The sequence below is a fragment of the Podarcis bocagei genome (assembly GCF_964188305.1).
Source record: "Podarcis bocagei genome assembly, chromosome: 3".
Taxonomy (NCBI): Eukaryota; Metazoa; Chordata; class Lepidosauria; order Squamata; family Lacertidae; genus Podarcis; species Podarcis bocagei.
In genome coordinates this window covers 90,904,289-90,928,620 of record NC_138127.1, presented here as the reverse complement: position 1 = coordinate 90,928,620, position 24,332 = coordinate 90,904,289, and the positions used below count along the sequence as shown (strand labels likewise).

Genomic DNA, 24,332 nt, shown 5'->3' with positions numbered 1-24,332 from the left:
GGTCAGACCAAGAAGGAAAAGAGGCAAGTATTTGGAGATCTCTTGACCTTTAAAAAAACACACCAGCGGCATGAAAAGCTCACTCTGTTGTAGGAACAGGAGTTAGTTTAACTTCTAGCGCAGAAGGGACTTTCAGAATTGCTGCTTGGATTGAAGTAACCTTCTTGGTGGCTGTTTAGAAGATGTGTTCACTGTGTCCTTTTTAGATTTATTTTCTGGATTTCAGGGTGCTGTATGGAAGGAGCAGACGCTTGACAACCATATGTCAGGAGTGCTCTGATGGTGTTTCCTGCTTGGCAGGGGGTTGGACTCGATGGCCCTTGTGGTCTCTTCCAACTCTATGATTCTATGACCCATTTATTGTCTGAACCAAAGCTTGGTTTCAGGAAGATGTCCCTATAAGATCAATACAAGCTTCTTATAGGGTTCTTATGTTCTTATAGGGACATCCAGGGTGCTTTCCAGACAACCTGTTTCTTGATCCGTTTGCAGGGAGATTAGATGGTGTTGGCTATTTAATTGTAATTTATTCTGATTTGCTTTTGGGGAGGTTAGATGACACTGTGTCAAACCCCAAGTGTTATCCCACAGTTTCCACTGCATATTCCTGTCACTTTCCAGGTCACGAAATGTCTGATATTTTGGGGAAACAGGAGTAGTGCAAGACCACCCAACTGACTATAACTGCACAACCTGATACAGATAGGTAGCCGTGTTGGTCTGCCATAGTCAAAATAAAAAAATTCCTTCCAGTAGCACCTTAAAGACCAACTAAGTTAGTTCTTGGTATGAGCTTTCGTGTGCATGCACACTTCTTCAGATACACTGAAACAGAAGTTGCCAGATCCTTCTATATAGTGAGAAGGTGGGGAGGGGTATTACTCAGAAGGGTGGTGGGAATGGGAGATTGGCAGATAGCTGAGATGAGCCTGTTGACAACTCTTAACGACTGTAATAGGTCTTACAGGAAAAGGCAAGTGGTGAGAAGGTGAGAAATGGCTTAGTCATGTATAATGAGATAAGAATCCAATGTCTCTGTTCAGACCAGGTCTCTCCATGGTTTTAAGTTTGGTAATGAGTTGCAATTCAGCAGCTTCTCTTTCCAGTCTATTTCTGAAATTCCTTTGTAGTAAAACAGCTACTTTGAGATCTTCTATAGAATGTCCTGGGAGATTGAAGTGTTCTCCTATTGGTTTCTCTGTTTTGTGATTCTTGATGTCAGATTTATGTCCGTTTATTCTTTGGCGTAAGGTTTGGCCTGTTTGTCCAATATAGAGAGCTGAAGGACACTGTTGGCATTTGATGGCATACACAATGTTAGACGATGAGCAATTAAATAGTCCCGAGATGGTATGTGTGATGTTGTTGGGGCCAGTAATGGTGTTGTCCGGGTGTATGTGGCAGCAAAGTTGGCATCTGGGTTTGTTGCAGGCTCTGGTGCCAGTGTCCGTGTTAAGTCTGGTTGTAGTATTATTGTAGTATTATTGTTCTGTTATTTATCAGTGTATCTGAAGAAGTGTGCATGCACACGAAAGCTCATACCAAGAACTAACTTAGTTGGTCTTTAAGGTGCTACTGGAAGGAATTTTTTTATTTTGCACAACCTGAATTTTTCAGGTATGTGAGTAAATCCCACCTGAAAATAACGTGATTATTGGGCCTTTAGGAGCAGCTTGATCATCAGATGCTAGCAAGTCATAACACTTATCTCTGCAGCTTGGAGAGCTCCATGTGCTTGTTTCAGGTCACCAGGTTGCTATAAAATAAATAGGAGTGGGACAAGTTTTACATTTAGGTTTCATAGCCACAGGAGTATAACCGTTGCACTTCTCTCGCAGAGCAAAAGGCTCAGAACTACTATCGAAACTCTTTCCAGCAGCATCAGTCTGCAGATGTAGCCCAACATGTCTTCTGAAATGCATCATGATTCATTCACTTTGGCGCAGGTGGACAGGTGTGCCGTGGAGCAGATGGGGTTTTGGCAATTAAAGAGACAGGAGCCCTGTTAAAATTATTCACATCATCCTGGAGATATACTTAAAAGCAGACTAGTGATCGAAACCATGATTCCATTTGTCTAAAAGCATAAAATACACACATGTGGCTATTAAATGTAAATTAATTTTGTTGCAAGGCTATGGCATATAAGGTAATCATTAAAAGTTATATTAGTCAATATACTGTATGATCCTATGCATATTTACTCAGAAGCAAGTGTCGTGGAATTTAGTGAGGCTTAGTGGGAATAAGTGTGCAGTCTTAAAGAAGTTTTAACTGATTAAAATAGTACACCAATTTAATTAGGCCAGCAGATTTCACATTAAAAATTGTTTTTAATGCAGCTGCTTATAAAAAACTACAGATGGTAATGACCATATTAAAAAGGAATTACCCCTTCTCTCATATAGCAGAGAATGCCTCTTCTAAGTTGGCTGTTATAACACATACATGTATTATATATATTTTAAAAATTATGTTTCATGCTTTGCTCATTTGCCTGTGTGCATATTTAAAATAGATTAATCAACGAAAAACTTGTGCAGTTAATCAACTCCAATTTCTTTGTCTGGATAATGACATTATATAGTTTAGTCACTAGGTGGCACTGGACTTAGCTGCATTGGGTGGAGTCAGGAATTTCCTGTTGCTGCTTTTTTGCAGCTGGGGCAGATGAAGGCATCTGGTTGTGGCTGCGGCGGATGCACCATGGTGTTTTTGCCTCTGCACTCCTCGCAGCCATCATTCCTCCTTTGACCAAGGCAGCGTAGATGTCGCTGAGACAGGAGTGTGAGGAATGAGGGCTTGGGAAAGCACATCTTTGTTTGAGACTCTACCTTGCCATGTGATGCCCACAACAATACATCTCTCCTTATTGAGGAAGACTGTGAACTGTCACTGACCTGTCCACCTGCTCAGTCTGCTCCCTAGGTGCTACGTGCTGATGGGCAATTTCTAAGCCCTTCTTGTTCTCCTTTCTTAGAGTCCTTTATCTATGGAGAGCTCTTCAAACAAGAGGACACCCTCAAAGTAAAGACAGCCCTTCAAAGTACAGTCATACCTTGGGTTACAGACGCTTCAGGGGAGCCAGCCGTGTGTGTAGTCCATTAAAACAGTCCTGCTTGGCGGGTTTAATTCCAAGAAAATTTGGGCTTCAGGAAGACAACTCACTGTTTTCTCATAAATAAGCCACATCGCTTTTGTGCCAAGGCCTTCGGTCATCCCACCCCCTCCAATCTGTGTCCATTTTTTCACTCCTCTGGGGCTGATTGAAATGAAAAGAGGGAGGAGGCTTAAATTTAGATTCAGGCTTCTGCTGCCCATCACCCAAAAGGAGGCCTTGTTCAGAGACAGTTTAGATGATATGCATTCTTATCAGATGACAATCCCTCTATTGTCTTTCTGTTCAGAAAATAGAAGGCATATCTTTTCCAAGTTTAACTGAAGGGCAGCCAGATGAGACTTTTTGGGTTTGAGCCTCATGTTGGGCCAAAGATTCCAGCATTGCAGTGTGTGTGTGTGTGTGTGTGTGTGTGTGTGTGTGTGTGTATTATATGACCCTTGGGGTCCCTTCCAACTGACAGTTATATGGCTCTAGGCCAAATTCAGCCTTGAAGTATACTGGGTGACCTTAGGCTATCCCTCAGCCCAACCTACCTTACAGGGCTATTGTGAGGATGAAAAGGAGAACAGGGAGAATCAAGGATGCCACTTTGAGCAACCTGGAGAGATAGTTTTAAGGGAGGTGGAGAGACAACTTCAAGGAGAAGACCTAATAAGAGGTTTATAAAACTATTCATAGTGTGGAAGGCAGATTTTGCTTAGGGTATTAAAAAGCCTTTCGAGATCTGAAAATGTTTAAATGTGTGGCATGACTTTATTACTTGCATCAATAAAAGAAAAAGAAAATAATAGAAATCACCTCCCATCAAATTAAGCAAGGATTTGAAATGAATAATAATTCCAGTGATTCTGATTACATATGGTTTAATAGTGACTTTCCTTTTAGGAGGCTACTGGATTTATGTATCACTACTAACACTACTACTAACACACTAACACAAGGGACGCGGGTGGCGCTGTGGATAAAACCTCAGCGCCTAGGACTTGCCGATCGCATGGTCGGCGGTTCGAATCCCCGCGGTGGGGTGAGCTCCCGTCGTTCGGTCCCAGCTCCTGCCCACCTAGCAGTTCGAAAGCATCCTTAAGTGCAAGTAGATAAATAGGTACCGCTTTATAGCGGGAAGGTAAACGGCGTTTCCGTGTGCTGCTCTGGTGCCGGTTCGCCAGAGCAGCTTCGTCACGCTGGCCACGTGACCCGGAAATGTCTCCGGACAGCGCCGGCTCCCAGCCTCTAGAGTGAGATGAGCGCACAACCCTAGAGTCTGTCAAGACTGGCCCGTACGGGCAGGGGTACCTTTACCTTTAGCTTTTACTAACACCACTACTGCTTGTCTCTCTAAGCTGTATGGGATGTGGTTTCCATTTTTTATATCACAAAGCTTTTCTTTCTTTCATAGGGAGGTGTTTGTTTTCTCTGTTTTTAATATGTATCTCCTTGGATATACAAAGCCAAGTGCAAATCAATAAAGATTTTTTTTTTAAAAAGTCTATAAGGACTGTCTTTTTCAAAGAGTGTTATTTCCTATTCTAAAAAAAATAAAATCGGGAAAAAACAGATGGGTCATCAGATATACTGCAAATGAGCCACTGCTAGTCAAGTGTAGACTATCCTTGAAGGGCCAGTGGCCTGACTCAGTGTAAGGCTGTTTCCTGTGCTTTTCTTCTTATACGTGATGAAGCAGACTTACGGAGGGAACCTGAACAGGGAGCATAAAACCAAGATGGTGGGTGGGTAGCTGTGGGAACTTTCACGGTCTGGCTGAGAACAAAGTGCATCGGGCTCACATGTTGTTTGTTGGCTTGTTATGCAGCCTGGTCTCCACACTGCAGAAGCGGGAAAGTTATAGAAGACCCACCTGTGACGTTAACATATGAGAGAGTGCTGGAGGTAAAATAGTTAAACAGGTTGCCCAGTCAGGACCCAGGAGGGTGGAGTCAGTGGGAGTATAAAACCAGCTCGGGGAGGGGCGTTCATTGGGGAGTTCATTGAGGAGTTTGTTGGGAGTTGGGTGGTTGGTTGGAGTGGGAGTGAATTGGGCTAGAGTTGTGGGTAGGTTGAGTTAGTGTAACGAAATAGGCTGAGTCAGGAACAGTTAGGGGCTAGGCAGACAAGTAAATATCTGAGAGGTGGTTTAGTGAGTAAGAGCAGGTAGCGGAAGTTATAGGTCTGGATAGGCACCCCATGATTGTAATGGACCGATACCGTTTATGAAACCACAGCTTGTTAAACTGCAATAAATAAACAAAAGCTTATGTTTCAATTTAACCCTGACTGGACTCAGTATTGTCCCAGGTAGGGCCTGGGTGGTGGCAGCGAGAAATAAAGTGGTGGCACAGGGATCAATAGACGGTGAAACGTCCGGGGACCCTGTGTGATCGCCACACCACCCAATCTGTAAGAAGAGGAAACGGGCACTTAACATAAGGTTACCAGATTTCTTTTTCAATGAATCCGGGGACACTCTTCAACTTCAACTGATTTTGTATATGGACTGATTTGTAAATCCAGGGACTGTCCCCGGGAAACGGGGACGTCTGGTAACCTTAACTTAACAGGAAGAGGGATGAGACCTGCTCATTGGGTAGAAACAAGCTGCCTCTCCAAGTCTAGCTTGTTCAAACAGTAAAGAGTATGTTTAATGAAGTGTGTCTGCAAAATATTTATACCAAAATAGAAAAAGTGAGTTTGCAAAATAAATAGGAAAGCCAAGTCACCTGTCGTCGAAAGCCCATCCTGCAGTTTATCAGAGGATGCAACCACACTACCAAAAGTCTTTTGCAGGGAGATCTGATGTTCCAATGGAGCAGGTTGTGCTTTGGGTCTCCCCTTGTTGCTGAACTACAACTCCCATCAGCCCTAGCAAGCATCTCGTTCCCTCCCTTAGTTCTTTGTGCTCAATCAGTGTGAAACATAGACATAAGGGGAGGTGGACCCTGGATGAGAAACCTGCCAAACTTTGGACAAATAGGCCAGCAGCTATTGTGCCAGGTGATTTTAACCCTGGTTAGTACAAAACTGGTGAAGTCAAATGTGAACCCATGGGAAGAACAACTTGGGTTATGTTCATTTCAACATCCCTGCCCCTAATTGCAGCAACTGGAGTGGTATCGGAAAGTAATTTGCAGCGATTGCTCTAACTATGCAAGATTCCTCCCGCCTCTCTGACCTCTAAGCATTTCCTCAGCCAGTTGTGGTTTTGCTTCTTAAAGGGTCAAGGACAGCCATGCATTTTTGAGTAAATCCAAAGCCACAGAGCCACTCCAAAGTGCAGAAGTCCCTGATCTGCCTTGAGATGCCTTGCTAATGGCAAGATCTGGCTTAGAAAAACAAGAACCTTCTCTGAATCACCCCAATTCGCCTTTGTAATTTGGGGTACGCACAGAGCTGATGGCACAGCCTCAGCTAATCCCAGATGCTCTGAGCTGCCTGTTACCTTTTGCAGCAAAGACAGCACCTCACACTCCTCCCCACCGCAGGAGGTTGGGCTAAGATGATTCTTGGGAAGCCTTCCATCTCTACAATTCTATGAATTAAGATATTTGGGGCTTTTGTTACAGCAGGTTGCTCAGGTGTTCCAAAAGGAGCAAGAGTTCAGATCATCAGTGCCATTGATTTAAATGCTACCAACAAATCAAGAGACACATGCTGGACAAAGATAGCAGCAACTGTCTCCAGTAAACGGCAAGATGAGATATAAACCACACAAAAATCTAGGGGAAATCATCCAAATAAATAAAATTAAAATTAAAATACATGAGGCAATCATGTACTCCATTTTTATTTCCTCTTGAGTACTTCATAATCTTTTTTTTATAGCTTTGTCAAACAACCAAGTTTCCAATGGATTTTTACCACCTCCAAAGTACTGTGGTGGCTCCAAATTGAATTCTTCTTGGAAACCCAGAGATTAAGATGAATCCAAAATACATCCATGGACAAATTTATGGTGGAACTGAACTGTTTTATTTCACATTTGAACCAGGCGAACCACAGGTGGGTTCCTACAGCATATAAAATCTTTTGGCTGCTTTGATTTCTGACACTGTGTTGTTATTTTTATTTTCTTGTGTTGGATCATCTGGATTCTCCCTTTTCTCTGATGTGCTATATAATGGCTGCATTCCGTGGTGTGTCACAGTTACGAAGAGGGAGCGTTTCTTTGGTTTCATATTAGTTGTTCAACTTTTAAGAAGAAAAGCCATAAAAACAGTGCTTTTTCTGGGGGGACGCATACCCCAAAACATTTTGTGAATCTTTGTACTTTTGTCCATTTACTGTCTTTATTTCCCCTGATTTGTACTATAAAATGGTGGTTTTCTTGAGACAAAATGAGAGTACCCAAACATTTCTAAAGAAAAAAAGCACTGCATAAAAATATATTTAGTTTTGAATAAAACAAAGTAATGTGCTATGGTAAATGGTTGTTCATCCCATGTTCACTTCTACACTTGATGGAAATGTGGACTTCTGTGGTGTTATGTCACTCTGAGCATGGACCCTTTATAGCTTGTAGCTGCTGAAAGCCTTATCCCCCAGCAGGCCTACTGGTTCGACCAGTTTTGTAAATCCCACCATCGCAATCAAAGAATCAGATGGTTGTAGGGACTCTGAAGGGACACGGGTGATGCTGTGGGTTAAACCACAGAGCTTAGGGCTTGCCGATCAGGTCGGTGGTTCGAATCCCCGCGACGGGGTGAGCTCCCGTTGCTCAGTCCCTGCTCCTGCCAACCTATCAGTTTGAAAGCACGTCAAAGTGCAAGTAGATAAATAGGTACTGCTCCAGCGGGAAAGTAAACGGCATTTCCGTGCACTGCTCTGGTTCGTCAGAAGCGGCTTAGTCATGCTGGCCACATGACCCAGAAGCTGTACACCGGCTCCCTCGGCCAATAAAGCGAGATGAGCGCCACAACCCCAGAGCCGGCCACGACTGGACCTAATGGTCAGGGGTCCCTTTACTTTTACCTTTTGGGGCTCTGAAAACTCATCCAACCCAATCTCCCCTGTCCACCACAGCTGAACTCACAAACAGACATCAGTGAGCCCCTTTGTTTCTTCTACTGCAACAGACCGACATGCCTAGCCTTCTTGAAATTGATCCAAAGCAAAAACAGGAGAGCTGTCGGGTGTGGAAGAACAGCTCGACCCATTCCTCTGCCTTTCACAGCTCGTCAAGAGGTCTGCAAAACCAGCACAGGAAGTTTCCCAACAGCGCAGAGATAAGCTGTAACTTTTGCAAACGACTGCAAATCCCAGCGCGGCTAAAGGCAAATAAATGGAGAAAGAGTGGGGCGAGGGGGGACAGAGATTAGCAACACACTGCGCCTGCCCAGCTTGCTTTCTTGGTCCAATATTCTACAAAAGGTCTGATGGTGCATTTGCCACCAGTTGCCACTTCTGAATAGTTTCCCAAAGCAGCTCCATATACCCCCACCCCCATTAAAAGTAGCCGGAGCCTTATTTTAAAATGTAAATAGTCTCCAAGAAATGCCGGCACCTCCCTCGTGATCTTACCCTTTACCAAGCCCCTTGAACCTAATACAATCTGACCGGCTCTTTCAGACCCTCCAGACTTCAGTGTGGGCTTTTGTCATTCTTGCAAAAGAACCGCTTCTCCATCCCATGGGCATACTTGCTTCATCTGTGCTGCCTGAACACAGTGACCTGGCAGAGACTTTTATAACTTGCCTCCCAGGGTTCCTGAGCAACGCTTTGCTAAATGAGAGTGCAGAAGCCTTATGGTCTTCAAATAAAAACATCTTGGAGGTCCCGGGCCACAGGGAGGTTAGGCTGGCCTCAACCAGAGCCAGGGCTTTTTCGGCTGTGGCTCCAGTCTGGTGGAACGCAAGGGACTAGGGCCCTGTGGGACTTGACATCTTTCCGCAGAGCCAACAAGACAGAGCTGTTCCACCAGGCCTTTGGCCAAGGCACAGCCTGACCCCCTCCTTTGGTAATCCTCACAGAACTCTAGCTCAATGGTTGCCATTAATTTGATTTGAACTGATTTTAAAATGAATTGATTTTAGAATGCTGTATTATTTTACTGTTGTTAGCCGCTCTGAGCCCGGCTTTGGCTGGGGAGGGCGGGATATAAATATATATTTATTATTATTATTATTATTATTATTATTATTATTATTATTATTATTATTATCATTAAGGTGGGGAGTCTCAGCCATCTAGGGAAAAGCTTGCCAAGTTCCTTGGAAAATGGTGTCAAGTGGAAGGAGAGGCTAAAAGCTGACAACCTGCACATTGTCCACTCACTTATGGGACGTGTCAGGATTTGAACTCGGGTCATCCAGCTGCAAGCCTGCTGGGATGAAACTAGTCTCTTGTAATCAGCACCTTATTTGGTTCAACTCAAATGCCTGTTTCTGCACTGTGCAAATGTTATGCGGTGTCAGTGACCAGGGCAGAAACTGACCACTAAGGCACAAAAAATCACCGTGCATCCTAAAGGCCAAAGTTTACTTTCTGATGATAAACATATCTCTCAGGCCGGCTTAAAACAGCACATTATTTGCTTTCTATAAGGACAAGAATAAAGTTATTGCCAGACATTCAGTTTTAATCAACGGCAGGTTATTAGTCTCCCGAGGAAGTAGCTTGGAGTGGTTTGGCTTTCAAGGCAGACTTTGTACCCACCTCCCTAGAAAGCTCCTGGCTTGCAGCTCTGCTCAAGGAGGCTAACTGGAAATATCAGTTTATTAGTTTGCATTTTAAGCACCAAGCACATTTTCAATGTTGACTCTCTGGAATAAGGCTTTCTTTTTTTTTTTTTTTTAACTGCACTTAAGTGTTTCCAGATGTAGATTCATGTTCAGACTTTGAAGGAACACTGCAATCTTTGTCTAAGGCTGGGTTAGGGTGCGGGGGAGAGACCAAAGATGAAAGCTTCTTCTTTTTGAAATGAAGCATACTGAGAAACCAAACTACGTAGAGGCTACAAAAGCATGTGCAGCTTCGGCAGATGATCTTGTATGAAATGTGTAGATATTCTGGACTTCAGGGATGGGGAAGCCCAAGGCTGCAGACTTCTCTGACTGGCCCTCAGAATTATCTCCATGAAACATCTCCTTCCCAAGGCCACAACATCACTGGTGCCTGCTTCAACCCCCGTGTTTTTGCCTTGCTGGAACGTGCTCTTTGTAGGAATGGATTTAGGCACAAGGAGAGGTTATACTGTTGTTATTTATCCCTTGTGAATGAGATCGGCAGAATACCATACTTTGCAGCTTTAAACTTGGAAACTAAGACAAGGTTGGGTTAACCTTCTAGAAACAATAAACCAGGTTGCTTTAAGGCAGACTGAATTTTCCCTGGCATTACCCCCCCCTTAAAAATAACAATCACAAACACATTGTTTTGTGAAGAAGTAAAAGTAATGCTTACTTACATAATCTAGGACGTGAAGCAGCCATTAGCAAAATGAGTTTATAACTACTATCTGAATTACAAAAGCCCAAAATCAAAGTTCAAATGGTTTTGCACAAGAAAGCTAAAAGATCCAAGCCCACATCTCCTTGCTTCTGCAAAGTGCATAATTCATACCTCTCCCTAAATCGAGTCGACGCTTCAGGCCACAGAAAGCAGACGCGACAGATTTGTGCCAGAGTGAATGTGCTGCAAAGGAATATATTCCAAAATTAAGGCTAACCCACCCACTGATTGCTAGCTAATCTTGACCTTGGGCTAAAATATGTATCCCTTTCCCAAATATGGTGAACAGTGAGGAATTTTTTTTTTTAAAAAAGCAGCAGCTCCTGGGGGAGAAAAATGAAGGTGGAATATACACCATTGCAAGAAAGACAGGAGGTATGTTGCAAACTATGATAGGTGTAAATAAAAAAAATTCCTTCCAGTAGCAGCTTAAAGACCAACTAAGTTAGTTCTTGGTATGAGCTTTCGTGTGCATGCACACTTCTTCAGATACCTTAATTCTCAGATACCTTAATCCACAAGATGTAATGGTTGGTGCCAACTTGAGAATTAAGAGTATCTGAAGAAGTGTGCATGCACACGAAAGCTCATACCAAGAACTAACTTAGTTGGTCTTTAAGGTGCTACTGGAAGGAATTTTTTTTTTTTTACTATGGCAGACCAACACGGCTACCTATCTGTATATGATAGGTGTGTGTGTGTGTGTGTGGTGTTGCTGTTGTTGTTTAGTCGTTTACTTGTGTCCGACTCTTCATGACCCCATGGACCAGAGCACGCCAGGCATTCCTGTCTTCCACTGCCTCCCACAGTTTGGTCAAACTCATGCTGGTAGCTTCGAGAACACTGTCCAACCATCTCGTCCTCTGTCGTCCCCTTCTCCTTGTGCCCTCCATCTTTCCCAACATCAGGGTCTTTTCCAGGGAGTCTTCTCTTCTCATGAGGTGGCCAAAGTATTGGAGCCTCAGCTTCAGGATCTGTCCTTCTAGTGAGCACTCAGGGCTGATTTCCTTCAGAATGGAGAGGTTTGATCTTTTTGCAGTCCATGGGACTCTCAAGAGTCTCCTCCAGCACCATAATTCAAAAGTATCAATTATTCGGCAATCAGCCTTCTTTATGGTCCAGCTCTCACTATATATGATATCAAACTGAAGCACTTGCAGATAAACCAATCAGGAAGTGCACTAGAGAAGCTGATTGACCATCGTTATTGATGATGGCATAGGCTTTTCGCTGCCTCTGCCTCCAACAAATAGAAAACCAGCCAATAATCAGGGAAACACAGTGGTCTCAAGTTCCTACTATCTTGTATACCTGCCCACGTCCACGTGTATTTATGGAAAGGCTGAAGCATGGCATGGGGAAGAGTAGATAGAAAGTTTTTCTACCTCCCTCATTAATATGAGAATTCAGGGCCATGCAGCAAAGCTGACTGTTGGGAGATTGGGGAGAAGTGTTTTTTTTTTTTTTTTACACAGCTCAAGGAAATGGCTTCCACAAGATGTAATGGTTGCTCCCAACTTGAGAATTAAGAGAAATTAATGGCTACACACCACAACACTTTGTGTTCCGTCTCAAGGGTCTGAGGCCACTTGCCCTACTAGTACCAATTGGCAGCTGCTGCCGCTGCCATGAACACAACAGCACTCTCCCAGAAACTGGCATTCATGGCTAGCCAAGATCGATAGACATATTTTCCTCCATAAATATGCTCAGTCCCTTTTAAAGCCATCCCAGTCGGGTTGTTGCAAAGTTCAGTTGGCTTTGAAGCGGGGATTAGAGGAATTCATGGAAGAGGAATGGTGGGAGGATGTTATGTATTTTGTGGGTTTGTTTTCTGTTTTTACTGTAAAGCACCCTGTGATCTTGAAATGTAAATTTAATAAATAAAACCAGTTGCTGGAGGGATGGGGGTGGTGCTGTGGGTTAAACCACAGAGCCTAGGACTTGCCGATCAGAAGGCTGGCGGTTCGAATCCACGTGACGGGGTGAGCTCCCGTTGCTCGGTCCCAGCTCCTGCCAACCTAGCAGTTCGAAAGCATGTCAAAGTGCAAGTAGATCAATAGGTACCGCTCCGGCGGGAAGGTAAACAGCGTTTCCGTGCGCTGCTCTGGTTCGCCAGAAGCGGCTTAGTTATGCTGGCCACATGACCTGGAAGCTGTACGCCGGCTCCCTTGGCCAATAAAGCGAGATGAGCGCCGCAACCCCAGAGTCGGTCACGACTGGACCCAATGGTCAGGGGTCCCTTTACCTTTACCAGTTGCTGGAAACTGCAGGGAGCGCCATTGCCCTTGAATCCTGCTTGTAGGCTTTTCCACAGGGATCTATGGTTGGCCACTGTGAGAACAGAAAAGCCTTTGGCCTGATCTTGCAGCGCTATTCTTATGTTCATTTTCCAGCATCTTTTAAATCTACCAACTTGGCAGCCATGTATACCAGTCACCAGCTCTTCCGTCATCTCGTACTGAGCAAAGCATTTAATGCATCTGCTGCCCCATAGTTTATTTTTATGAGTAGGGCTCATAATCGGTTGTTAATGATAAAGCAGGATATTATTTTTTCCTAGATCACTTTGGCAATCAAAGTAGGCCAGCTACTAAAGTTAATTCTTCCAAACAGAAATAGCGGGCTCAAACAGTGCATCACCTCACACTTCTTTTGCAATGAAATCCTTTGTATGTTCACTGCAAAATAGTTTTATTGGGTTCAGTGGGGCTTTTTCATGATGAGGATTGCAGGCTCAGCTTAATTTAAAAGGAACAGCACTGCACTACCGTTCAGAAAACCTGTTAGTAATAACTTGATTAATTTTCAGGAAATGCGGCATTTTACGATCAGATCCCAAATTTTTAAGGGCTAGAGTTCACTTCGTTTTAAAACTTGTTATGCACCTTAATACATCCAGGCAACAAAAGTTCATTAAACGAACTTGTTAAAAACGACATGAAATATACAGAAAGATGCTGAACGAAAGGACCAGTTCCTTATTGCCAAGAAGTTCCTGCGTCCAGATGGAATCACTAAGTATCATCTACCAATTGTAAACTTCAGCTGCTGTCGATGGTAGCGGTAGCAGAGCAAAATGCCCTCTCTACCCACAACCATGCGATTATCCAACTCTTAATTATGCTATTAAGTAATATCGTGATCTCTCAAGCCACTTTGCTACTGTGTTAAGGTCTTCACACCAATGTAATTTTGGACAATTACTACAACGCGGGAAGAATTCTCTCTCCAAAGGTGTGTTTTGATATTTTTATTGTTTATACCGTACACAATAAAGTGGCTCTCTCTCTACCAATGTCATTTTGGCATAAAACACTGCCAGAAAGGAAGGACTGAGAATGTGAGCCAAAAAGGCCTTAGCTTGAAGCTCACCTCAGTCACCAAATCATTAGGTGGCCTTGCCCACAATTCTACTATTCATGGAATGGAAATCTCCTCCTGCAAAATACTTCCCCATCCTAGAGCCTAGTTTCCATACTGTGCTAGTACTGTATACTGTCTCAGAGAGTGATGAACTAGGAATTCAGTTTGGAATCCATCTAACATCATGAACTCGGTAGTCTTTGGAAATCCCTCCATGCCATCCTTTCCCAAATCTGCGCTATGGAAATAACACAATGCATGTGTGGTTTGAATAGACTTTTAAAAATGTGCTAGATGGAACTATGTATTCAAAAATAAAGAGCAATGCAATCCATGATATTGCTTGGAGGCCAATGCCATGTCTGGCAAAAGTTTAGACTTAATACAAGCGGTAGCTATGAAATGGAGAAAGAGAAAAATGTCACCATTCAAAATTTACCTTTGACCAAAAGAAAAATAAATAAATACAGGAGCAATATAAAAACCACAATTACTGCATCTACCTGCACACTTGAATAAAGCATACTGATAGTAAAATTGTCGTTGTGACAGAGGTTCAAACAACTTTAATTATTTTCATTTATGTTTATTAGGAAATGAGTTTCAATGCATAAGTAGCTTATCAGAGCTGCTGACGATTTCATAACGACGTTATTGCCAGAACTTCACAATAGAACTGCATAGTCTGAGTGGATGAGTGAGTGTATGTTCTGAAGTTTTGCTTTTATAGATAGAAAAAAATATGCACTGTCCTTTAGCAATTATGCTTTCATAAGGCTAGCATTCCAATGCAACAGTGTAAAATCTCCTTTTCTGACATCATGTACAATAGAGATCACAGTTCTTCCACAATAATGCACATCTTACACACCTCTAAACCAGCCTGAGATTGCTATTCCCATGTGGTAAAATTGTACCAATCTAGTTCAAACACCAGGCACGATGCTGTTAAAAACCCATCATGTTATAAACAGAGTTAAACTTGAATAAGCAGACAGGCAGAACTTCCTCCCTCCCTCTGATGGGCAGCACCCCTACCAAGCTCCCCAAAATTATTGATGGGGGGGGGGGGACTACCAACAGGAAGAAGTGGGGCAGGGAAGTCATCTTTTGCCAGCCATATTATGCATGCTTAACTTATCTGAAGGAATAATGATTCCACACCACTAGAGCAACATAACCTTATAGGGGAAGGAATCAGATCTTTGCAGAAATGAAGGAGTTTCTATTAATCTGAGCCCAAATTCTTACCTGCAGCAAGAAGCCAAAGTAGGTCTGCATTTTTTTTTAAAAAAACCACCATTGTGCATATTGTACATATTTATCAAAAAGAATCAACAGAATGTGACATTAGCCTCAAATTGTGTTTTGTTTTTTTAAATACGGTATCTGCAGTTCAGTGAGACATCCTACTTTATGGTATTCTTAAAGACTTCTCAGGAGTTAGGTCACACTTGTTTCTACCTCTTTCTGACATGGAACAGAGAGCAGCAAACCTCCTTCCAAAAATCTGAGAAAAAGTTTTGCTAATGGTTTATTGTTCCAGAAGGAACACATTCACCCTGCCCCCTAATTTACTGGAGACTAAATAGTAATGCCCAATTTGTCCTGATTAACAAGGTGAGGTGTGATCTGCTTCAAGACCGCAGAAGAAAACATTAACCACTTGTAGGAAAAAAGTGTACATAGCAGACCAAAACCAACTTTGAAGCACTGCGTGTACAGAAGAGGCCTCGACTTTAGATTCCTTCTCACAAGATGGGACAGCCTTCCGAGCACTGCCTTAATCGTTTTCTTGTTATTCAAAATTTACAGTGTAGCACCAGAAATAATGTCAATCAAAATGCAACTGGGCTTGTATATAGCTAAGCCAGTGTTTCTCAAACTTTCTGGACACGCCCCCCCCCTTCTAAACCCCGACCTTTGAGTGCACACACACATCCCACAGTTAAGCAAATGCTATCTTTGCATACAGCTGCAACTGCTGAGCTCTCCTCCTTTCCTCTACTAATGTCTGATTTCATGCGTCAGTCAGGCTTCTCTCTCCAGAAAAATCTGTCAAGTACCCACACAACTGATGTTCAGGTGCTTGTTAAAACTCTTTTGATTCACCAGGGCTTTTGGCACCATTTGAGATGTTTGGTGACATTATTTATTAATTTTATTGGCTGTTTGGACTTTTTAGCTTTATATTCACCGTTTTATGTTTATTAAAGGTAAAGGGACCCCTGACCGTTAGGTCCAGTCACAGACGACTCTGGGGTTGCGACACTCATCTCGCTTTATTGGCTGAGGGAGCCAGTGTTTGTCTGCAGACAGCTTCCGGGCCATGTGGCCAGCATGACTAAGCTGCTTCTGGCGAACCAGAGCAGCACACAGAAACACCGTTTACCTTCCCGCCTGAGCAGTACCTATTTATCTACTTGCACTTGGTGTGCTTTCAAACTGCTAGCTTGGCAGGAGCAGGGACCGAGCAGCAGGAGCTCACCCCGTCGTGGGGATTCAAACTGCCGACCTTCTGATCAGCAAGCCCTAGGCTCTGTGGTTTAGACCACAGCGCCACCCACGTCCATTTTGTTTATTATGACAGCTGTTTTTAAGTGTGACTGAAAGCTACCTGGGGGGCTGGGGAGAGTTGGAGATAGCAGAGAGGTGGTGCATGAGTATTTTCAATAAAATAAAAAGGATTTTTGGTCGGGGCATTGGTCCATTATTAGAGAACTAAACAAGGCATCTCAAGACTCACACATAAAAGTTAGCCAGCCAGGAAAGGAGGCAGAGTAGTTGCTATGGTCAGAAGCATCCCTATGTTTCCAATCTCTCTGTAGCTTCCAGTTTGCATGACAGTTTTGGCAGCAGCTGAGATGCTAAAACCTGTTGCCTGGAAGATGACGTCTGTCTATCAATCTGCATTCTGCAAGATCCTCCCCCCTCCATGAATTCTGCCCTCCCACCACCAGGGGGCCCTCTCCCCACAGTTTGTGAGCCACTGAGCTAAGCACAAGAAGGATACTGCAGCAAGTAAAATAGCAACAAATTCCTACAAAAATTAAGTGCAATTATTTCCACTGAATGTGAATGACACTTTTAACATGTTTCTTGTAGTACAAAAAGCAAGTTCCTGATCTGAATCGTTTTGAAGGAATTCACACTAAACACACATTCACCAACAGAGGGGAAAAAACCCAACCATTGTAGAATTTAACATAAATTGACGGAGCGTGAAAAAGCAGGGAAAGTACACTTGGGCACAATTTCATGCTGGTTACTTTTTTCCCATTTTAATGTAAGCAGCTAGTTTTAGCGCAGTTCATAAACCAAAAGTTTGCATATTCAGTAATACAGACCCACACACAAACCCAACAGTTATAACATGCTGACATTTAACATTAGTGAAAAGTACTTACATGTTCAGAGCAAAAAGAAATTCCACATTGGAAATCTGACATTTGAAAGCACATTTGATACAATTAATGCAAAGTTGGATAATCCTAAATGCCCGGAAACTTCAAATTTGATGCTGGCTCCTATACATTTATGTGTTCTCCTCAGCCCTAGCCTAATGAGAGTTTTCCAAACTAGCCCATTTAAAGTGCTCTCTGGGAGTCTAAATAAACTCCTTTCAATAGCTTTCTGGTGTTGAAGTAGACAGACTTTGGACAATTCTGTATATTGAGACTACACTGCATTAAAAAAATTATGAGTAACTGCTGCTAAATTATATACATTTTCATGATCTCTGGCATTGCATATTATACCCAAATAGCTTATGCTGAAGATACTTTGGTTCAATTGTTTTAGTTTGGATTATAAGCAGCAACATGTTCCTTCAACCTCTTTGGTAAAAAGAATCTGGCCAGGTTCAGACACTTACAAGCAGCAATCCTTGTGAGCTACACAACTTTCGCCAATATCTAAAATACAGTGGGCACTCGACATGTGAATCTTATCTATGCAGAGGCCGGATGCACACTTTCTTTCCTCTGTTCTTCTCTGAAAGAAAAATTACACAAAATAGGATACCAGGCAAATGTTTCTAAATGGATTACTTGTCTTGCAGGTGGACAATACTGAAAAATTAACTCAATTTACAGTGCAATCCTATATATGATCCCTCAAAAGTAAAACTCACCAAGTTCTGTTGGACTCCCAGGAAGGACATTAGAGGATTGTAGCCTAGCCATCTACCATAAAAGATGTCTGGAACAGTATTTCAAAACCTTTTTTTAACCACTGATTCTGTAGCATCTATTCAATCCATTCCTTGCAAACTCATTAGTGCAAAAATAAAAATGCAATTGTTTTGCCAGGCGCTGAGGAAGGGTATAAATAATGCCCTTTACCACTGCCACACATGGCAAATAGCTAACCAATTATATCCAGAAACATCACCTGATCTTAGGTCCACTTCAAAAATGACAAGCTATTATGTCAAACTTCAAATATAATGCACAATAACTTATGACTCTTTTATATAATAAAAGAAAGCAAAAATAAAAAAATGAATTGCATTTCATTCCAAGGTGCCAAAAAGCCTTTGAATGAATGCATCTTGTGAATAATCTATATTTAGCTTAAGAAATGTATGGACAAACACAAGTGTAACAGGCAAAACCTGTGTTTGTGTACATGAAATGATGTACACATAGTGTTTATACTTCTTACCTAGAAGGGTTTTCCATATATAATTGCCTTTTTGAAGTGGCCAGATACTGCAGACCCACTATTCTATGGTATTGCAATGAAAACCAAAGGCCACTTCAAGCATTACATTGTTGTTTTTAAGATACGCACCTTCGATAGAAGCACACATCGAAAAATGAAATGTGTGGGTGTAAAAAGCACACCCCATTCAGATCCACACTAGAGAGCTGGGATTTGCACCAGTTGTCAAGCGTATCCCATGGAAAACCCACAGTTGCCTCCATGCAATGTGTGAAATGGCCCCAAATGCTTGGAAACATCTGTATTTGGGTGTTCTAGAAAATTTCATTTATGCTTAAATTTGGTGACATGTCAAGTAATCATTCAATTGTACATTTGTGCAAGCTAAACTAAACGTAAGAGAAAGCTTTTTTTATATAAAAAAAGGTTAACTGCTACAAGAGACGCTCTGCAAATATAAAAGAGCAAATATACAAGTATAACACTGAAAATACTGTACTTTATTAGCACAAAAAAGCTGTAACAAGGCACAGCAAGCGGAGGAAAAACACACATTGATAAACTGGTTAGTGTTGGCATACAAGTATAACTCTTCTTGTATACGCAGCTTTGATGTTTTCCTACCTCACAGTCACTGTCAACTGGTTAAGAACCTAGGGAGCACTAGTCATTGGTACAAGATACACAAGCAAAAAACAAGGGACTCTGTACTCCAACACAAATTTTAGTGCAAACACAACTAGGACAAAACAGGTTATGTTCTGTCCACAAGGGGGGGGGGGGGAGAACCAGAAGCAAAAGAACAAGTTTCAAAAGTTTTTTGCTCAAGGAGAACACAATCTACAACTTACCAAAAGAAGGTGCTACACCATTCACAAATACAATAGTACCTATATGAAGCCTGAAACTTTACGTATGATGCGTTGAGTAGGGTGGAGGGAAAGAAGCAGAACAGAACATTATCTTTTCTGGATCAGCTTTTAAGTCATAACTAAGCTAGATGGCCATTAGTTTTTAGCAGACAGTTAAAAATACTGTTTTGAACCCTTCAAAAATCAGTTAATGCAAAGCTCCAATTACTACTTGTCACGTTTCTTATAGTTGAGTCAAGTTCATCATCACGACTTACCAGCAGCGGTTGACTGAAATTGCAATCCTACGTACGCTTATCTAGGAGTTTAGTCCCACTGAATTTAATGAATCTTACTTCTGTGAAGGCTTGCAGTGTTAGACAGAAGTTACTGAAACGCTGTGTATACTAAACTTTACTTTTTTTAAACTAGGGCTGCAATGCTTAAGACAACTGACTACAATCCATCTGATTAAGGTGACCCCAATTAACTGTATAGCAGATTTTTAGAAAATGTGCAAGTTTTAAGCACTTCCACAAACTGTGCAACATCTTAGAAGAGGAACTCATCCTTCTGAGTCATATTGTAGGATTTTGGGGAGAGGGGTGTTGCCAACTGGGTGCCTGAGACGGCCTTCACTGGTGCCTCCAGGCTGCCCCTACCCACAACTCTTTCTTTCTTTCACAGGACTCTAGCCATCCTAGAAAAGATGATATGAAGCAGAAGGTGCAGGTGCTCTTCTAAGCAACCAACCTGAAATGAACCAGCCCGGCTGCTCCCACTGCCAGTGTTTTTAGTCAATGAGTGTAGTCAGAGTTGTGCCTGATAAATTGTTTGGACAGCAGGCAAAGGGTCCCAAAGAGGTGCCGTTTCCTGCTTCCTGCACTTTTCCTGTTACTGTCTTGTTTCCTACTCCTTGGGTGGTTTGCAGCTACATTTACTTTGCTGCCTGCCAGCCACATAGAGCAGTTGACAGGCTGCTACTTGAGAGGCTTTTAAAAATACGTTTGGAGTAGGGGAAGCAGCCCAGGAATTAATAGTTTTGCTGCCTGCTGGCCACGTGAAACAGTCTGTGGATAGTTGCTTAAGAAACTTTTTGAAAATGTGGGGTGGGGGGAGCAAGATGGCAAGCCTCCCATTGTTGCAATACGTGTTTGCTGCCTGCCGGCATGTGGACCACACAGCTGCTTGAGAGAAGCCTCTGTTGAACTCGGGGAGGGGCTAAGGATATGGCAACCCTTTTTCTCCCTGCTACATGCCCTACAGCAAGGATTGTCCAAAGTTGTTTGAAGTGGGGAGCCCAGTACAGAGACATCATAATGGTGGTGGTAATAATAATGATGCTAAGAATTTTCCTGGTTGTTTCCGAGTTGTTACATTCTTGAGGGGTGGGGTAATGCAGAGGCATCATTATTATCAACATCAACATCACCATCCTCACCACATTATTCCTGATTGTTTCCAAGTTGTTGTTTTTTTTGGGGGGGAGGGAGTCATTTCAGAGGAATCAGTGTTATCACTTTTCCCTCCTGCCTGGCCCACAGGGATTGCTCCCAGGTTGTCTGGAGAGATGAGGGCTTAGTGCAAAGGCAGAAAAATCATTATCCTCGTATCCTCATACATCCCTAGTTTTGAGATGCTTGTAGATGAGTCAGCCTTAAAATCACACTACTCTGCAACAGTATTGTTCAACTACTTCTCTGGTGAGTCCTTTCTGTATTTTCAGTGTTTTTCTATTATATTCTTCTCCATAAAGATAGGGAAAAATACTTGTGAGTCAGCATTATGTCTTTTTATCTCTGATTACGCACATATATATATATATTTTAAAAACCTGAACGGATTTTCCCATATTTGAACTATTTTATGTTCCTGTTTCTTTTCTTTTTCTTCTCTTTTGAAGGTGGCAGCCATTATGTGTTAGGCTACACCCCTGGTGGTAGCCATTTCCTAACTGGTACCCTTGGTATCTTCTCAAAATTCAGAATGTGCCCCCAGATCCAAAAAGGTTGGTGACCACTGCCATAAGAGATGCCCCTTTCAAGGTATCACAGCAGGCACATGTAAGCATCATTATAAAATAAATAAAGTATGTGTTTACTTTTTCTTGCATATGATTACTATTTTAGTGATATGCAAATTAATGCAAACTTAGTTGGCTGATTAATCTATTAGCACTCAAACAATCATACACTAAAGTATACTTAATTAGGATACAGCCCTTTTAAAAACCAGAGTTTGGTGCCGAGTAGATGCATATAAGTGCTCATTAATGTACGTGATCAATTCTTAGAAGTGCTAGGTGACAGCAGTTTCCCTAGTTGCTCATGATTTTTCATTTTAGAATAGCTTTAATGTGAAAATTGTCATGGGGAAAAACTGAACTTTAAAATGTACTAAGAAAGCAACTACACTGGAACACAACTGCTGGTGTTCAAATGTTCAAAAATGAAAAAAAGTCAGCAACTCACTTTGTTCTGACTCCTGAAATTGAATGGAACTTAGAAAATACTCAATGGCTGCTTTGCATAATAACTATAGGAATTGCGGAAAGAAAATAGTGTATTTCAGAACCAGACAATTATAATCTGCAAGCCCGCATTTAAAAATGTGTGAATTTGTGTTCAACATATTGTTTCAAGAGATATTCACAACTAAGCTTGATTAATAGCAGGCAGCATCTGAACACACTCAGAAGCACATTAAGCTTAAAGTACCATATTGCAAAAGAAGATGAAGAAGCAGCTGAACACTGATGTGCTAACCACAGTTATACTGTATTTGCACAAAAAAGCACATATTTCTAGTGAGCTTACTGGGGACTCTGAACTCTGTTCACTTTGCCTTTATTGGTTCCCGCTCCAACCATCGCACTCGGACCTTTTGCTTATAGTGATATTCCTTTAGAAAGTCCTGCAACATTGATGGCAAAGGGAGACAATCAATCCCATCATACGAAGTGTACCTACAGATTACTGCCCGGCAGATATATTGCAAGCTGAAAGGGAAAGTTCTGTTTAGGGAGACTGTAAGCAAAGGTTCAAAAAACATGCAAGAACTAGGATCTTTGTAGTGTTCTAGAAGCCCTGTAACAGTGGAGGAGTGAAACACACAGGGATCATGAGCATCAAAACTAAAGTTGTGGTTCCATTGTTCAATGCGTGCATGCAGAGACCGGTTGTAACGGCGGAAGCTCACAGAGAAGAGGTAGTCTTCTTGAGCAGAATCCCTGAGCAAAAAAGTGCCTTCGGGTTTTCCTTCCAGAAGTGCTTCTGCTTCGTAGCGGTCCATCACTCCCCAGTAACAAGGATTGCCAGTAATTTGCAGTAAGTCTGGGACAAGGCAGTGTATATAATCAATCTGAGTATGTACTTTCCAAGCTCCTTGTCTGCTGGTGTGGCTATGGCTCTCTCCAGATACCTGGCGCTGCTTTTGCCTACGCGACTGCAAGCAAAGAGTAGTCGTGTCTTCCTCCAGGTCGCAACTGCCCTGTGGCGTTGAACTCCCGTCTCCAGTCAGCTCAGACATGCCAGGGGCCAACTTTGGTCCCAGTTTATATAGCGGGTTAACTTGTGCAGTAGCTTCAAAGGTATGTATCTGAGCATTGGGAGGAGGGTCAACCCCTTCTTCGATACTGAGCCTTCGTCTTTCTCTGAGCCTGTCCTCTTCATCTTCTGTAGAAGCCACGGAAGGATCAAATGCATCAAAGAGAGTTGAGTGGGGGCTCACTGGGGCTGTGTGCTGCTTAATTAGATGCCATTTTTGAGCCAGATCTGACCCAGGAGGGAAAGGACATTTCTCTAGCATTAGTTCAGAGAGATGGATCTTTCTTTTGTTAGAAAAGAGAGGTTTGGATGGTTTGCAGTACGTTCTCATAGGAAAACACAAGCCAACAGTATCCTGAAGTCTTTGTCGCAGAGAGCGACTCCCAAAGGTCCTGCTTGAGACACTGTCCGTGTCATGAACAGAGCTCACGCCGTATCTTCTCTCCCTCCTTTGCAAGCGAGAACGGCCAAATCTTTTATCACTATCCAAAGAGCTCTGGGTTTTTGTCGAGCAGGAATGTTTCTTTTTCCCACCCCATGGTGCATGCCTTGAGTAGGAATCTCTTCGTGCAAGTCTAGCTCCTGTGCCAACACCCAAGTCACTCTCTCTCTCAATGCTTATTTCCACAATTTGTGGGATCTCTGCGGCACAGTTTTGATTTTTCCTTGCAGAGCTTTTTGAAGGGTTTAGACTCAGTTGTAAAGAAACATCTCTTAAAGGGCTGCTGGGTCGTTGCGCAGCTGGATCAGGAACAAACACACTTTTATCTCTAATGGAAGAACAATTAGAGTTTACATCTACATTTTCACTTCTGTTTCCACCTTCAGAGTTGAAGAGATTCTGGCACCTGTACTTGAAGTTGTTCCACATCTTCCCAACTTTACCCATGGATTAGGTCACCTAAATTTCAAACACAGGAAGACAATATTTTAGTCAAGTCACCTGTTGAATAGAGACTCAAAATGAGTTTCTGAACACTTGTTAAGACAACTCATTAACAAAATGAGAAGCTAAGGGGGAAGGTTTATATTTTTATCGCTCCCCCTTATATACCCCAATGGAGCCCTCATGGTAGCTTACAATAAAACAAATAGTTTAAATACTCTACACCCAAAATATTTAGGATTTTCTATGTATAATGAACACTTCAGTTTTTATGATATTCTATGCAATGGAGTGCAGAGGTTTCAGTTATAACTTTAGAAATAGGATAGGCTTTGGACAGGTGTATGTATAAGGTTGAAACTGAGGAAGAAACATTAGTGTCACCCTTTCCTTATTAAAATATTCATTTCATAGGCCTTCTTTTCTGCAAACAGAAATACTACAAAATGTAGGATAAC

General features: G+C 42.3%; 1 protein-coding gene and 1 long non-coding RNA gene across 5 annotated transcripts in view; one reads left to right on the top strand and one right to left on the bottom strand.

Annotated features, from left to right (window-relative positions):
* Nucleotides 1-24,332, top strand: part of LOC308584221 — a 38,361-nt gene that overhangs the window by 1,334 nt on the left and 12,695 nt on the right. For all 3 annotated transcript variants that reach the window (XR_014006661.1, XR_014006662.1, XR_014006663.1), the window contains exons 2-3: nt 6,938-7,114; nt 10,879-10,936. This is a non-coding gene — a long non-coding RNA (uncharacterized lncRNA). The remainder of the gene's footprint in view (nt 1-6,937; nt 7,115-10,878; nt 10,937-24,332) is intronic.
* SOCS5 (suppressor of cytokine signaling 5) overlaps nt 14,511-24,332 on the bottom strand; it is a 28,870-nt gene continuing 19,048 nt past the window's right edge. For both annotated transcript variants that reach the window (XM_081188655.1, XM_081188654.1), the window contains one exon: nt 14,511-23,889. In XM_081188655.1, the coding sequence (XP_081044781.1) occupies nt 22,279-23,877 (1,599 nt within the window). In that variant the 5' untranslated portion in view covers nt 23,878-23,889 and the 3' untranslated portion in view covers nt 14,511-22,278. The remainder of the gene's footprint in view (nt 23,890-24,332) is intronic.